The following is a 17086-nucleotide window of genomic DNA, read 5'->3' on the forward strand; positions in this document are numbered from 1 at the left end:
CACTCCCATTCATCTCCACCCACCTCCACCCTCTCTCCTCGCCCCTCGCTCGCTCCCTCTCCCTCTCTCTCCTTTCCGTCGAGCCTTGGTGACTTAAAAAACAACATAGGAGAATTGTGTTTGTTCGGCCAAGAGGATTCTTTTTCTGGTACCTTAATAATAGTTTTCCAACAAAATCGCCAGTGACACTTTGTAAATCTTTATTTGGAGAACCTGCTGCTGTATTTTTCTCCAAAGGAAAGGTAAGATAATGTCAGTTTGTTATAGTATCTTCCTTTATGTGTTGGCTCACTGGAATTGCATTTGACCATCGTGACAGATGTTGATTTAAAGACAGATCAATAATGCAATGCTGGCCTCCTGGAACCATGGTGTCAGCGCAACCGGGAGCTGAAACCTAAAGGTTTGATTCTAGTGAAGCAGCACATTGGACACAAAACCCTCATGCATCTGTTTTAGGTCTCCTCTGGTAGTTTTTTGACGGTGCGTCGCGTTTGGGAAGCATCAATGGACTTTTACGCACGAAACAAAAAACATGTAGGTCCATTTTATTATGCCACAGAGCAACCTGAATACTTTTTAAGAAACATTAAAATGTACTAGACATCGCGTGAGTAAACTGGCAGAATAATTGGAGTAAGTCATGTCTGTAAAGCGAGCAGAAAGGCGCGCGTAAAACATCTTCAACTGCCTTAAAAGCATAACAAGTGTAACGCTAATAATACGCTAATCTTTTGTTTTGATGACACATGGAGTGCTGTTTGTTCCCCTTCACGCGTCAGTTGGACACGGTACGGTATCCACTCTACAGCTAAAGTTGAAATATGACATTTCGCAGTTTTAAATAAACATCGAAATGAAAAACACGAAAAATGTATGTTTTGCTTTTTTAATCAAAGAGGCTTTCAGCACCTGCTGTTCGTCTTTACTTAATTGTGTTGGTTAACGGATTTGGATTCAAGCAGTGAGGGGAGGAAAAATTTGACTCGAAAAAGCAGGGGATTTCAGCCGGCAATATGGGTTACAAGTTATGATGTTGTTTTCTTTAATTATTTGTAGAAAAATTGGAATTATATATATTTCTCTAATATTGATTCCATCTGTGAGGTTTAACTGGGAAAAACGCCGCTTTCGGGCATTTGTTTAATTATGTGCCTGTATACTTTGGTGATCCGGAGATTTTATAGGCTAGTTGTTACATTTGGAAATTTGCATTAAGCGTGAAGTTGATCAATGCGTGGAAAACATGAAATTCCTATTTAAATAACTTTGTATCCTCCAACTGGAAACAATGGGTGTCAGTTTGAAATATTCACTCAACATGAGAACAGATTACATCTTGTCACTTTTAAGAATCTGGATGCCTTACACAAAGTGTTTAGATAGTATTGTTTTGAAGTTGGTGATCAAATTACTAGTTCATTCATATGAGTTTAGTCATCTCCTTGTAATGCACATGGAAGCACTTTAATTGCCGTTAACCTAAAATGTGTGTGGCACAAGGTGAGGCTTCAGTGAAATAGTTATTTATAAGTCAAAGACCATAGAAATGTGTTTCTTTCTTTGTTTTACTAAAGCTCTTTCCATGAGATTCCAGCTCCCTGCGCGCAACAGTACTTGATCTCGGCGGGAGGAAGCGGACGAAAGGAAGATGGCCATCCACGTCGAGGGTATCGTGGCTATCGTGATCTTCTACGTCCTGATTCTGTTTGTTGGGATCTGGGCCGCGTGGAAGAACAAGAGCTCCGGTGTTGGCGTAGACCAGAGCGAGCGCATCATGGTCGGGGGAAGGGACATCGGATTGTTCGTTGGTGGATTCACAATGACCGGTGAGTTGGTTACGGGGATTCTTTGGATTTTTGTTTGTTGGTAGGTGTTCAACATATGAGGTCAGAAAAAACAATAAATTCCACCAACTCAGTCGTTTACGCACGGGCAGCACTGCGGCCACAAATCCAATTGATTACCACTATTTTCAGAATTACAATCAATAAAGTCCTGAACACTTAAAGACGCTGCAACGTTTTGCTGACACGTTTTAAATCAACTCCGTAAGTTGAAATATGGACCGTGAGTCCGGAGGTCCCGTGTAATTGTTGAATGACTTCAATTCTGTTTTCCCCACACCAAATGTATTCAGTTGGATCTTTACCAAATCCAAATCACATTCACAACTACAAGCCGGTTTAGTGAATCCCTTTCCATCCACAATATACAACCATGACTTGTAGGGTTCTTGTTATTAGAATTGTCTTGACATGCACCAAACTGTTGTTTTTTACAAAATGTTCTTTCTTGGTTTCAGCCACTTGGGTGGGTGGGGGCTACATAAATGGGACAGCAGAGTATGTCTACCTGCCAGACTACGGCCTTGCTTGGGCGCAGGCACCCTTTGGATACGCTCTCAGCCTGGTAGTAGGTAAGAGCCGGTGTCTTTGTTGAAGCCCTTTCTTTAATTATACTGTAAAAAGACAGTGTATTAAATAACGACGTCTAATGAGAAGGCATGGAGGTACCTTTTAAATAACCAGTAGTTTTGCATGTTTTTAGGCCTTTTACGACAAAGTGATCATCATGTCTGCTTTGATTTTTGTCGCTCTGCAACATTGTTGTGTGGATGCAGTGTAGACTTTTCAAATTAATCTGCACCTAAAACTGCAATAGCCTACCAGACAATAATGACATAACTTAGAAATACAGCATATCATAAACAAGAATACCATAGTGCTTCAACCACACACAAACAGGAAGTTCCATATCGGGTCACTACATACAGATTGTGTGTCAAGTTACGATATATAAGATATTATATCATTTCATAGATTCAGCGACCGTAAAATACACTTCAGTTGTCTCTCACCCTATTTGTCTTCCTTACCTTGTTGTTTGGAATCATTCAGGTGGGCTTTTCTTTGCCAAGCCCATGCGTTCACGTGGATACGTCACCATGCTGGATCCCTTCCAGCAGCTGTATGGAAAAAGGATGGGCGGCCTGCTCTTCATCCCTGCACTCATGGGGGAAATCTTCTGGTCTGCAGCCATTTTATCTGCCCTGGGTGGGTGATTATTGGACAGGGACACTTAAATAATAACACCTCCATGTTAATGAACACACTTACACGACTAAACTCATGCTCTGAATGTGTTGTCCTGCAGGTGCCACTCTGAGTGTGATCGTGGACATAAACATCAACATGTCGGTGGTGATCTCAGCCCTGATCGCTATCTTTTACACGCTTGTTGGAGGACTCTACTCTGTTGCATACACAGACGTGGTCCAGCTCTTCTGTATCTTTCTGGGCTTGGTGAGTTTCACAGTCAACGTCTACCCAGCATGCAGGGACTCTAAAGATGGCAATGAATTCCAGCATTGGATAGACTTCTGTATGCATAAACAGGGTTACATACTTACTTACATCTACAGACACTAGTCTACTGTGTACCTAGTATTGAAATACTATCAGATTTTGTAGAAAAATGAGTAGAACCTGGACCCAATGTCAGAGAACTTTAACAGTGGAAACCTAATAAAATCACAGAATATCTATATAACATCAATACTATTTGCATTTTGATACCCTCCTCTCCATCAGTGGATCAGCGTGCCTTTTGCCCTGTCCAATCCCGCCGTGTCGGACATCAGTATTACAGCCAAGGAAGTAATCTACCAGTCACCCTGGCTGGGAAAGATCGAGCCTGAAGACAAATGGCTCTGGGCGGACAACTTCTGTTTGCTGGTAAGCCTTTTTTTTTATCAGATGATTCATTAAGAGGCATTTTACTTTATTTGTTTAAGATACAGGAGTATCGTTTAGAATAACTGGAAGCACGGTTGCAGAACAGCTTTGTCACATTTGTTGTTGTTGTGCCAAGAGTGAGTTTCAGAGCTGTGGAGCTGACTGTGAGGCATTGGTTTGGTGTCTGTATTTACTATGCTGTTTCTGTTTCTAGATGTTGGGGGGGATTCCCTGGCAGGTCTATTTTCAACGGGTTCTTTCTGCCTCTTCAGCTACCTACGCCCAGGTCCTTTCCTTCCTCGCTGCCTTCGGCTGCTTGGTCATGGCCGTGCCCTCTGTCCTCATAGGAGCTATAGGGGCCTCCACTGGTAAATACACACATGTACATTACATTGTTTGGTACAGCTTCATTGTGTAAAATACTGTTCAAATAAATCAAGAGTATTGTCCTTTAGTTGTAACTGGACATAATCCAAGTACTGATTCAGATCGCATAGCTTTGACTTCATGTTGTTTACATCTGGATTAGACGCCTACAAATGACACAAAAATGACCAAACTGTAATAGCACCCAAATTTGTATTCTACACGCACAAAGTGGCGTCTGGATCGCAGCCATTATATCACGGATGAACATATGAACACAAACATATCAGACGCTGCAGATGCATACAGTATCCGGAGGGTAAACAACATCAGATGGATCCTCTCATGACGGGTAGAGGAGAGAGTCATCAGACCATGCCGATTTAGAGAATATTACATCTGAAGAGGAGCGAATTAATCTGGTCCGTCTGAAGCTGTTTCATGTATAACCAGCGCTAAACAACCACTGCACACAATTTTGCACACAGATACTCCTGATATTCAGAGAATATTACTCATCAGAGGTCCAAAAATACGCCTTTATATTTCTACTTATCTTTACCATTTCTTCCTCTAGACTGGAACCAGACTTCTTATGGGTCGCTCGCTCCGAAGGATAAGGATCAGTCAGACATGATCCTTCCCATCGTGCTTCAGCACCTCTGCCCGCCTTACATCTCCTTCTTTGGTCTGGGCGCGGTGTCGGCTGCCGTCATGTCATCGGCAGACTCGTCCATTCTCTCAGCCAGCTCCATGTTTGCCAGGAACATCTATCAGCTCGCCTTCCGGCAGTCGGTAAGAGTAACAATAACAATAAAGAACAATGATGCTAACACACATCTGCACAGTTTAAGCCAGTGGTTGCAAACATCAGTCAAATAATCTACAAATGAATTATAGTTTCATCCCAGTGTCTTACATTCAAACATACAAGCTCAGACTCACAAGAAGTGAAAAACTAATTTCTTTCAAAATAACATCCTGATGACTTTGAAGTAGTCCCTGAAGTAACACATATCTCAACAACTATCACACAGATTGCCACAAAATGTGATAAAGCTCCATCAACCAATTGCAAAACTAATGGTATTCCCATCAGTCTCAGCTGTACTTTGTGTTTAATGCTAATTAGCAAATGTTAGCATGCTGACACACGAAACTAAATTGGTGAATATTACACCTGCTAAACATCACAGAATGTAAACTGACATTAGCATTTAATTCAAAGCACCACTGTGCCTCATGGAGCCACTAGCTTATCTGTAGTCCACATTTGATCTTTTCCTCTTCACTCTGTTATCTCTTTCTTCTCTCCGCCAGGCGTCAGATAGGGAGATCGTTTGGGTGATGCGCTGCACCATCTTTGTATTCGGAGCTCTTGCCACTGCTATGGCGTTGCTAACAGGATCCGTGTACGGCCTGTGGTACCTGAGCTCCGACTTGGTCTACGTCATCATCTTTCCCCAACTTCTCAGTGTGTTATTCGTCAAGGGCACCAACACCTATGGCTCTGTGGCTGGCTACATCTTTGGTCTTTTGCTGCGCATTGGTGGAGGGGAGCCCTACCTCAAACTCCCCCCCTTCATCTACTACCCCGGTTGGGTGACCCAGGAGAGGATCCACCACGTCACTGGGGATGTAGAGCACTTTATCCAGCAGAGGTTTCCGTTTAAGACTATGTCCATGCTGGCATCCTTCTTGGCAAATGTGGCCTTTTCGTACCTGACAAAGTACCTGTTTGAAAGCGGTACTTGGTCACACAAGTACGACTTCCTGGACGCCGTGGTGTCAAAGCATAGCCAGGAGATCATGGACAAAGCCACGCTGGTGAACAACCAAGACAACATCATTCTTTCAGAGATGGCGCCCGTCAAGCAGGTCCTGGGTGCGTCACTCGCTGGGACATTCATCAACACTGAGGTCCTCAGTGATGATGGAGAATCCAGTCCAGAGGCTTTTCACAATGAAAACTAGGCAACAAAGGCACAAAGAATACTAGAACCAAGGGATTTAAAGAAGAAGGAATAATCTAAGGGGCATCCACATTCTTCAGGACACTTGCTACTGCCGCACTAGAAGCCAAATCAACAGAAATCTGCTGTGGCTTCCGAGTGACTCCACGAGTTTGTTTTATGCTGATTACATGGGGCCTCCTTCTTTTTTAATGTCCCTTGCCTAGAACCAGGAAGATGACAGATTAGCTGTGTGTCGAGCATAACATACTCATTCTTTTTTTTTTTTCAAATCGTGACTCTGTGAATCTAAAATCACTACAATCATTTTAATTTAAGTGCTGCAACCATGAGGGACTTTCAGGGGAAAACAAATAGTGGCTGCTGTGTACAATGACGTCTTCAAGGGTTTGCTGCGGGTAATGAGAGTTGTGCAATATCTAACAAAGGAATTGTGTCCACATCTAAATAGCAGTGTGTGTGTGTGTGTGTGTGTGTGTGTGTGTGTGTGTGTGTGTGTGTGTGTGTGTGTGTGTGTGTGTGTGTGTGTGTGTGTGTGTGTGTGTGTGTGTGTGTGTGTGTGTGTGTGTGTGTGTGTGTGTGTGTGTGTGTGCTTGAGTGTGGCAACAAAGCAGTGAATATACTGAAACCTTTTCACAGACTGTGAGGTTTAAGTTTGCATCGAGTCAATTTATTAATAGCAATAATATTTGTAGGATCTATGTTGTACAGATAGATACATTGTACTGGATTTTTAGGTTAGTCTTTCCTTTTAACTTGAAGACCAAGATATTTCTTATTTTATGTTCACCTTGCTCTTAATCCTCCTGTCAATCTCGCTAATTCCAGACACAATAAGTGCTGATTTAAGAACCACATGCCACCGTGATATTACCAAACTCGCCAAACAGACGGTTGATGTTGGATGATTCTGCAGATTCCATTTGGTCTTGACAGCTTCAACGTTCACTGTCAACATGTTTGAAATGCATAGTCCAACGCAACGTCCCCGTGTTGGAGCTACAATATGGTTGAGGTAAAATCAAGGTCCACGTTAGGAATGTAAGTCTAATATTCACTCCGAAAGAGCCTCAGCTTTCGTTACAAACCATCCTGATGTTTGCAGAGTCACGTATCCAATATAAACCTGGATTGTTTAATGTTTTTCCTGTGTACTTTCCAAGCAGCCATTGGCTTCCATTCATATCCATACGTTATGAAAATCAATTTGCAATCGTTGTCTTTGTCAAACTTACGATTGTGTTGAACATCTTTGAATTAATGTGCATTTATAACTGCATTTACGATAACATTGACATTTATTAAAGCACATGTTTTTGCAAGCTCATTTTCACACACATATATATATATATATATATTCTCCATGTCTGACATATATATATATATATATATATATATATATATATATATATATATATATATAAATGAATAGAACCCATAGGCAGCCTGGATGAGAATTCAGAAATTTAAAACACTAAGTTTTAAAAATGATTGCCATTAGCAAACGGTGTACTTCATTGATATATTAAATGGTCACACAGACGCAATTTTGAAACATGCGTGTGTATGTTTGTGTGTGTTTGTGTGTGTGTGTGTGTGTGTCTGTGCCTATCATGGTTTCTTTGCTCATCCTAAACTTGTATTGACTGGCCAGCCACAGCAGGTTAGCGGAGACAGGAAATGATTGTTCCTCCCGAGATGGTGTCAGTAGCACCGGTCTTTATCGATCCCCAGTCGATTAGCCCTCAGGACATTTGATTAATGCTGCAAAGAGGTTTGAAACTGCAGTTTATAAGGGTTTGTTTGACAGTGTGTCATTCACAGCGATGCATTTTCAAAGTTTGTTAGTGATTGAGCGCCATCATTCATAAATTCCCCCAACGTCAGTCCTCACATCTTCCCAGGTCTGGCTGTTTCAAATGACCAGGCACACTGCTGCTCCGTATGACCAGAATCAAAAGGAGTTGTCGCTTCATACCGTGATTTTCGGCATTGTTAAGTGTTACTGTCCAGTTGACTTCTTTGTGTTTCTCTCCTCTAAGAATTGCTGTCGTTTGTTGGTGTCTTCTTAAATCTATGGACTCGCCTTAATTTAAAGGTCAGACATGGAGAATGGGTTTGAAACACTGGAAAAAAAATGACCACTTTTATAGAGATCACTTTTCCAGGTAAAGGATAAGGCTGTTGAAATTCTATGTTTAATTTATTGTCAACCATTAAGACCAAAAACAAAAGATGTATTTGTCTGTCTCTCACTGTTCTCTGACCTCCTGACCCGATCTACGGCGCTCAACCGCAAGCCCATTCATTACGACTTTAGACGTGTAATCTTTAAAAAAGGGGTCATAAATATAAAGTGTCATTTTTTAAAAGGTGGAACAATTTGGCAACATATAGCTGGGCACTGCCGTTTCCAGAAAACAGGAGCAAATGGTGCATTTGTTGGGGTCTATTTCTAAAGTAGGCATCCTATTGGGTATTTAGAGCAGCAGGACAATGAATATGGAATTGACTCAATTTAAACTACATTGCACATGTTGCTCTTACTGAAGGAATATATATTATCCAGTGTGGAGGTGTGGTTCACTGATGTGTTTTCAATAGTTTCTTAGACAACAATGGAGCTTTATGGCTCGGAGGAACAAAGCTATATCAGGCTTTAGCTGCTCAGACGATACTTGTTAGTGGGATCAATTCATTGTTGATTTTGATCTTAGGTATTTGGCGACAATAAGAGAAATCTAGTACAACACCAGCCTTATTCTTTAAGGTGGCAAGATGGCCTCATAGTCAGTCTTTAGAGAGAAGCGGACTTGATCCCTGTAAGCAGCCATATCTGCTGAGGTACAGTAAGACCCACCAAATCCAAGCCTGATCCCATCTCGTCTCTAAAACATAAATACAGTTGTGGGATTTATGATTTGCCACCAAGATGACGTCAGCTTGAAGCTGAATGGGGCGACTGCTGGCCTGATGTTATGCAAAGTGTCAGGCAATCTCATTGGACTCAACTGAATGTTTACTGTGAATGTAAACCTTCCTCCTCATCAGATAAGCTTCACAACGTGTGTCGCACACAGAAAAGAATCTACGTCAGACGTTGAACTGGCACAACTCTGTCTATATGTCGTAAATTGCAATGATGCTGTATTTTTGTGTGATAAATGTACATACCAAAAAAGTATAGAAACGATTTAGTCTACTTTTAAATGCAGCATTACAAATGATGTTTGTTTACAGTGAACTTACAGCTATTTATTTATTCATGCAGTGTCTATAAGAGTATAGTTGTAAACATATGTAAGGTCAGTTTAATAAATTATATTATTTCGCACATTTGTTTTTTTCTCTCTATGTGGACATACTTGCATTATAGCATTTTACATTTGTACACAATTTGCATATATGTCAACTTTCAATTGTTATTTTATTCAACTATTTGAGAAGATATGAAAAAAATATGGAAAGATGGATGTGTGCGTGCTCGTGTGTGTGTAGAGTGTGGACTGTTTGGTGGAGGGTTTAATCTAGAGGTTGCCGCCTGCTTGGGCGCATCAATCAAAACGCCTGCCTCAGAATTGTTAGACTGCAGAAACCCGATGCTGTCAATCTTTCTCACACACACACACAGACACACACACACACACGCACGCACACACACTTCTCAGATCCCAGCATGACTACACCAGTCTGACCCCTCTTTGATGGAAGAAACATTCAAATTTCTCAAAGTAGAAGAGAAAAGAATATATTATATTTTGTGAAGTTCCTTTTTTTAACTGTACCTGGAGTAGCAGTGTATTACAAGGTTTAAACTTTATTGTATTATGTGTATTATGTTATGGAATAATCACTTATTTGGGACTTGACTTAAAGTAATGGGAAAACGACAGGGCTGTATTTGCAATATCAAACATCAGGAAAAATCAATAACAAACCATATTATTTTGTGAAGCAAAATCCGTACATAAAACATATTAACAACAACGATAAACCACTTGTTTTAATTTATCAACTTGCATCACAGGATTTATAAAAGCAAAACTTAGTTGGTCTACTTTAATGTAATTTGAGGGTATTATAAGAAATGAAAGCATGGCGCCTCTTATCTGAGTACATTCGGTTATTTTCACTTTCTCTCGCTCTCTGCCTTTCTAGGATTTTCTATATTTGACAAGTCACCGAGTGCTTCTATATAGATGCTTATTGTCGTGTATGAGTCATATAAGAATCGATGAAAGAGCTCCACGCTGTTTTTTTTAAATCTTCGTTAGTATTTTTTCACTAATGATATGGTTGGTTGTGTCATTATGGTGCCATTCAGAGACACTTCTATCACAATCCCTGATGTGCTTTCCAGTCGTGTTTCAATCTCTAAAGCTGATACGAGGCAGTTGATTCATGTGTAGATGTAACACCCCTCCCTGTCACATGCTTCGTCTTGTGGGAATCATGTGTGCACCCTCCTCGCCTCCAGAGCAACACCTAACAGAAAGCTATTATTCTAGTCTGTAGAAAGAAGATTGAGGCAGGTGGGCAGGTTTAATACATATAAGTGTAAGTGTCAATGAAACCTGCTACAGTGGCAGATGACTCACCTGCAGGTGACAGACATGAGATTGGTCTGATAACACTGAAATTATACAGAGGAATGTTTTAAAGTGTGTTATCATCTCACGAACACACTCTTTGGAAAACAGTTATTCATTTTCAAGTCAATTATAAAAGCAAATTATAAAAAAGTCTCATGCAAGAATATATTCGTATTATTATCTTAATTTTTCCATACAAAGGAAAGAACAATGACATTTTAAAAATTCATCTAAAATTGCCAAACATGCAGTGATTTTTTGCAGAAGATTTACAGGAATTCTTAAAATAAATTGCATAAATTAGGCTACTGGAGAGAATGTATGAAGCTTTTCCCGCCCGTCAACTAATGCTGGCGCATCCACGATCCATCTCGAGGAAAACTTGTGCTTGGCGAGATATGTTGACGATTTATACTCTTTCTTTATTTTACCATTTAATATTTTAAGATAAATGTACGATCATTTATCCCTCCACGCAGAAGAGATTTGCGTTCGAGATTTGCAGGAGAGATCTTGCACAGTGCAAGAACATTGTGCATGACAGTGTGAATTGTCAGGTTAAGATAAACAGATCACAGGTCTGATTCTTCCTGTGTAACGTATTTTATGTTTGATGTATCATTGGCCTTTTCATAATCCCTTGAAGAAAAAGATTAAAAAAAACCTCTAATGAGCTGTGTTCGTCCCTCCTATCCTTATCTTATCCTATGTTAGCTGACCCTACAGCCTAGCCACAGGCTTCACGACTCAAGCTTTGTCATCACTGACGCTTGTTTAAAACAACCGCAAATTCCCCGAAATTCGTCAGTGGCATAGAAAACACACAGAGAGAGAGCGAGAGAGATAAACACACACATACATTCAGCCTAAAAGCTTTTCCTTGCTGTTACATTACACTGACATCCATGCATTTGGAAACACTGATCCGGACTGGCGCTGCTGGGGAAGGTGTTACTTTAATGTTTAATTCTGGGCCAGAAGTATCAATCTACAGAGGCAGCTGCTTGGGTTAATAAACTAAATCAATCAGTCTTCAAAGTGGGAAAGAGAGAGGACCATTTGTTACCATAAAAAGCTATCCATATTTCTTTATGGGGCTTCATGAGCCAAGAGAAGTAGCCTCGTACATTTTAAACTGATAGGATAATAGGGAGAGGTGTAAAAGCTACGAATGGCTTTGGGCCAAGAGGCTTGGCTGAAAGAGAACAAAGGACCAGAAGAGAAGGAAGGAAGTTGTCTTAGTAAATGAAATGCATTGTCGAGATCAACTCCAGTGCCCATACACTGCAGTAGCACGGGTGGAGGATATGTCTTTTACTAGTGTTGCTTTTTAAAATTGTATTTAGAAGTGCTGGCTATGCTAGACTGAGGTGAATTTATCTCAGATAGACAGAATGTGGAGTCCTAAATGCAGCATACCTGGAAACCTGAGCAAAGACCATTTAAAGATAAGACATAAACAAAAAGAACAGAGGTCTAGCTAAAGAAGACAGAGTGGGATGATGTCATTTATAGCAATAAATCTTGGCTCATTTACTGTTTTTTCAATAAGGGCGAGACTGTAAAAAAAGTCATCGTCATTATTCGCATTAGACTAAGTGCTCCACTTCTCAGATCAGAAGTGGGGGAAAGAGGAAGGAGGGGGGGAATGAATGGGGAGGCCAGACATTTACTGTTGCAGCCTTAGCTCATATGAGGCATGGGCTGGACTGAGAGTCTCCACCACCGGCTATGTCCTTGCTTCTGTCCTTTATCATTTAATTAAGAGCTGATCTCATGGTTCTGCAGGAGTACAACCAGTGTCAATCTGTAGAACCTGGTGGGGCTGTAATGCATGTTGTTTGTTTGCAGTTTATTGTCTTTTTATTTTATCCATCCAGAGTATTAATTATAGCACTGCACATCCCAGAGATCACTTGGCAATCCAACAATTTATCAATTACTTTAATGCCCTTTTCCATTAGTCTTCTGCAACAGTCTGTTGGCGAGAGAATTGTGCTTACAAAAGTAACCATCTGCTCTATGTTGTTGCCGATATCCTTTTCTTGAACTTGCCTGGTGTCGGAAAATAACTTTGCAGGAGAGATAGTCTCTTAAACCATTGCTACGTACGTAACTATCCATTTTTATTGTATTACAGTAAGACGTTTCCAGACAGTTGGTGCTGGAATTATTCTATAATTTTCTCATTGTTAACAAACCCGGAGCCATGAGAGACCAGACCCAACAAAATATACACACACACACACACACACACACACAGCCCTCCAGGGTACATTTTATTAATGCTGGCAATACTGTAGACAGGAACATAAATGATTGGAGGTTGTATTATGGAGCTGTGGGCAGAATATTATAGCACCATAACAAACTGAAACTTGTTCTGCAAGCAAACTTTAAAACAATAGATTGTAGCTTATGTGACTGATTATGTCTTTGCAGTAATCTCCTGAAGTGTTGTCATCACATGAGGAAGGCTAACATGAGGTACAGTGTAAATAAAATGACATGAACGTAGCAATACGCCACATAACCTGGTGGGCGGAGTTTGTTTGTCTCTTCGGACAGAGCCAAGCTGGCTGTGTCCACTCTTAAAGTTTACACTAAGCTAAGCTTCAATATTATAAATAATCAACATTATTAAGTAACCTTGCATTACATTTCCAGTTTTTCTTCATTCCTTTGTGTTTCCAGCTCAGCTGCGTCATTAGCAGCCTGCCTTCAGTCTCGAGCGGGTTTCATATGAGACAGTTAGTCACAACAAATACACACAGACGAGCAGAGAGAGCTCTTTCTGACAGTTAATTCCTTGTGGTCCAACCTGCCAGCATTAAAAAGGTAAAAAATAATCAAATGTTCCAATTATTTTCCCTTGACATTTCTCACAACACTTTCTGATTTGTAAAATTATAGAGAACTGTATTTAGGTCAATCATGTGAGAACATTGCAACCATCTTCATTAGACTCTGCCTCATTGTCATGGCTGATTATGTCTAATGCACCTCCTCCAAAAGCAGGTGTTCTTCTGGGAGTGTAATGAAGTTATGCCTGTGGCGTGCGATCTGGATGTACTCTGGACATTACCTTTGGGCAGGTGCACTGTCAGGTTGGAAAATGAGCCATGGAAAATGTCATGTAATTGAGTGAACTCCAGTCATACTGACGTGCAACATCATTCATTATATTCCCTTTTCCCTGCCACGTTTACTGAAGGTATACCGCGTTTCTTGTGGAAATGGAAAAGTAGAAGTAGTTACTTCAAAGCCCATCTTTTTTTGTCAAACAAACATTCACGTCAGTTTAATCACATTTCTCAGAATTCATTCACCCATCAGACCAAAATTGCAAACATCACATTGATGCTGACTAATACGCTTTTTGATTCACTTACTCGTGGAGGTGACTGCGGAGGCGCGTTAATAAGAAGTCAGAAGTAAGTGTGCCTTTATATCATACTTGTGAACAAAATCTGAATATTCGTCTAATACATTAAAAATAGCAGTATTAAGCTCAAAGAACAAAATACAATAATGGCATAATCATGACTATGGATTTTTTTAGGGTTTATGTGTGCAGTCATACCTGCATACTGTGTGTGCGATGTATTGACGAGCATGTCCAGTATGGTGAGTGTTTCTGTTCTTGTCTCTTCTGTCACATAACAGCTTTCAGCTGTCAGACCCACTGGGACCTATGTCGTGTACTTGTTGACATCCCTTTTGTTTTTATTTCTTTGAAGTCTTGAAAAGAGCACGTTTTTGTTTTTTTCCTTTGGACAAACCGCAGGTGTTTTCATTTGTGGGGGCCAAATTAATTGTGCTCCATAATCCGATCGCAAATTGGATTTATTTTTCCCTGAAAGTTCTCAAACAGCTTCTTTTGTTCCTGTTGGCCACCTCAATTTGTGCGTCTGTGTGTGTGTGTTGCATTTGCACTTGTACATTTTACAAATAAAAAATCCACCATTAACCATAAATTCTCTTCCTTAATCTTTATTTTGAATGTGCTGCCACTCTCATCGGGATTCACTGCATGCCATCAATTATATGAATGTGTTGCACTGCACTTTAAGCAAACTTTCATTTTTAGTCATTCAACCGTATCTGGTTCACGTGTGGAAAATTACCATCCACATGATGGAATATAATTCCGCTGCACCTCTTTGTTTTGACAGATTCTGCAGCCTTTCTTATTACCGCTGCACTCACTGCAGTGGCTGTCTATGTGCTGCAGTTAGCAATGAAAATGATGTGTATCCACTGCTGGTTGTCCCATTGATCCCATCAGTGGTAAGTGGCACTGCTCCAATTAGGCCTTGATAGGCCCAAAGGGAGAGGAGGGGAGAGGAGAGAGAAGAGGAGACTGTGAATGGAACAAACTGTATGAAATGTGAAGCAAAGGGTTCCCTGTAACAAAGAACATTTAGCAATTTTTGCCATGAATAAAGCACAACAAATGTCACATGTTAAGTGCAACACGTTTAAAATTGTATAATAAATCAGTGTAACAGGCATGGTGTTGTGGAACAGAAATAAACTGCTCTATTCTGACGGCCAATCATTAAACCTTAACGTTTAAGGTGAAAACAAATGTGCCCCCTTTACTTATTATTCATTAGTTGGTCACAATTCAGAATCAATTATAATCAACTCCTGTTTCTCACCAATATACATCCATCTTCGAAAGCCTGAATGCCTAAAGCTTGCTGTTCCTCCTTGTTGAAGAGCTGACAGGAGCTGACTCTCGTCACAGCATTGCTAACGTAATCAGCTGAACCCACACAACCTTGCCTTCGATCCACAAATTATATTACACCACAGTTCGGGGGGGGGGGGGGATCCCTCAGATTGATTTAGTTAATGCCTGGACTCATATTGAATGTTGAGTGGGGGAAGGAGGTGCAGCCTTGAAGCCACTTTCGAGACATACAGTAAAAGCACATTTACGTGTGTGTCTTTAGTCTCGCTTCACTGCTGCTGCACATCTGGCTTCCTCCAGCAGCAGATACCTAACATCCAAGGCTGAGATAAAAAGATGAGTGCTGGCAGGCATTATGATGCTCATACATTAATGTGGAAGAAATGAAAAGACATATTTTACTTCAAGCTGAAGTTGTCAATTCTCATTCAATAACACATTCACTTGGCACAGACAAAATTATTCTTTATTCATTCTCCACTTTGATGATGAATGGCCAAATAAATGCTTTATCCCGTTTGAAATTATAATTGGGGAGGTTTACTCAAAAATGCCTGGCTGTGCCATTTTAGAAAGAAAAGTAAGGCTCTTAATCTACTCTGCGCTTCTTCCACTGATTATCTCCACTGTGCTCAAAAGGACATCGTATGTAAGACGCACATATGAACCGCATACATAAACCCCATCATTTATACCATACTCTGTTCTTTCATCTACAATGTGCTTACATTAAGCTTGTGCCATATTAACAATAGATCACATGACTACTTGCAATGAAATGGATCATTAGTGATGAACCCACAGAGAATTATCAACCGGCTCTGCTACACTTTACAGCATCTTTCAGCCGGTTCACAGCGTTTCTTCCAGACACTAAAGGCAGCTGAAAAAAAAAACCTCTAAGAACTGAATGTACGCAACCTGTCCAGCTCGAAACAGCAGATAGAACCTATGAAAAGGTGATGATATGTCAGTGTTGAGTTCACAACTTGTTTCCCATGCCCCCTAGTGGCTACTAAAGGTTTTATTGCAGATGGTGTGTATGTGTGTTTAATTTTGCCTTAATGCGCTGTGAGCAACTTTGAAACATTCTGCATTTTGGAGTATATGCGGTTAAAGAAGATTGATATCACTGTCATGTCTGTATGCAACATATGCTTAGCTCAGCATAGGTGAAGGCATCAGCACCTCACCTCAGGCTCACTAATGAATGCGTTGTATCTTGCTTGTTTCATCTGTATAAAAAGCTAAATGGGGAGTTTCGTAATGTAGTATTTCTTGGCAGGATGCAGTCACTTCCTGGAGTCTTGTCGTCACTGTAAAGACTTTGGACAGAGCCAGGTTAGCTGTTTCCGTCTTTATTCTAAGCTAGTCTAATTGCCTCCTGGTTTTAACTCTGTGCTTAGCGCTTCGACGTAAGTCTATAGTTCATAAAATAAAGAATACAGAATAGAATAGAATATAATAGAATAGAATAGAATAGAATAGAAGACCAAATGATCAGTTTTGGTCTCGGTCGAACAGTATCTGTGTTCTTTTATCCTCCACCCAGCTGAAGGGCACCTGTTGCAGCAGGCAGGATGTGTTTCTGATTCGAAGTGATACCAGCTGCTGGCTAACACGGCAGAAACATTCATCTGGCTAACAAAGCCCTGACAGGGCCCCTGTCCTCCACTCTGCTCTCCGTAATGCTTTACGACACTGTCATTTAAAGATGAC

The 17086-nt window shown here is 40.6% G+C and overlaps 1 protein-coding gene across 1 annotated transcript; it reads left to right on the plus strand.

Annotated features, from left to right (window-relative positions):
• Positions 1 to 1651: 1651 nt before the first annotated feature.
• On the plus strand, positions 1652 to 6077 carry LOC306783320 (high-affinity choline transporter 1-like; the record flags this gene model as incomplete). Its single annotated transcript, XM_079276913.1, has 8 exons — positions 1652 to 1829; positions 2306 to 2419; positions 2901 to 3056; positions 3157 to 3305; positions 3594 to 3737; positions 3952 to 4105; positions 4681 to 4898; positions 5424 to 6077. 8 exons carry the CDS (start codon positions 1652 to 1654, stop codon positions 6075 to 6077), a joined length of 1767 nt encoding a protein of 588 aa, XP_079133039.1.
• Between the last annotated feature and the right edge of the window lie 11009 nt (positions 6078 to 17086).

Source organism: Melanostigma gelatinosum (assembly GCF_949748355.1).
Source record: "Melanostigma gelatinosum genome assembly, chromosome: 10".
NCBI classification, from domain to species: Eukaryota; Metazoa; Chordata; class Actinopteri; order Perciformes; family Zoarcidae; genus Melanostigma; species Melanostigma gelatinosum.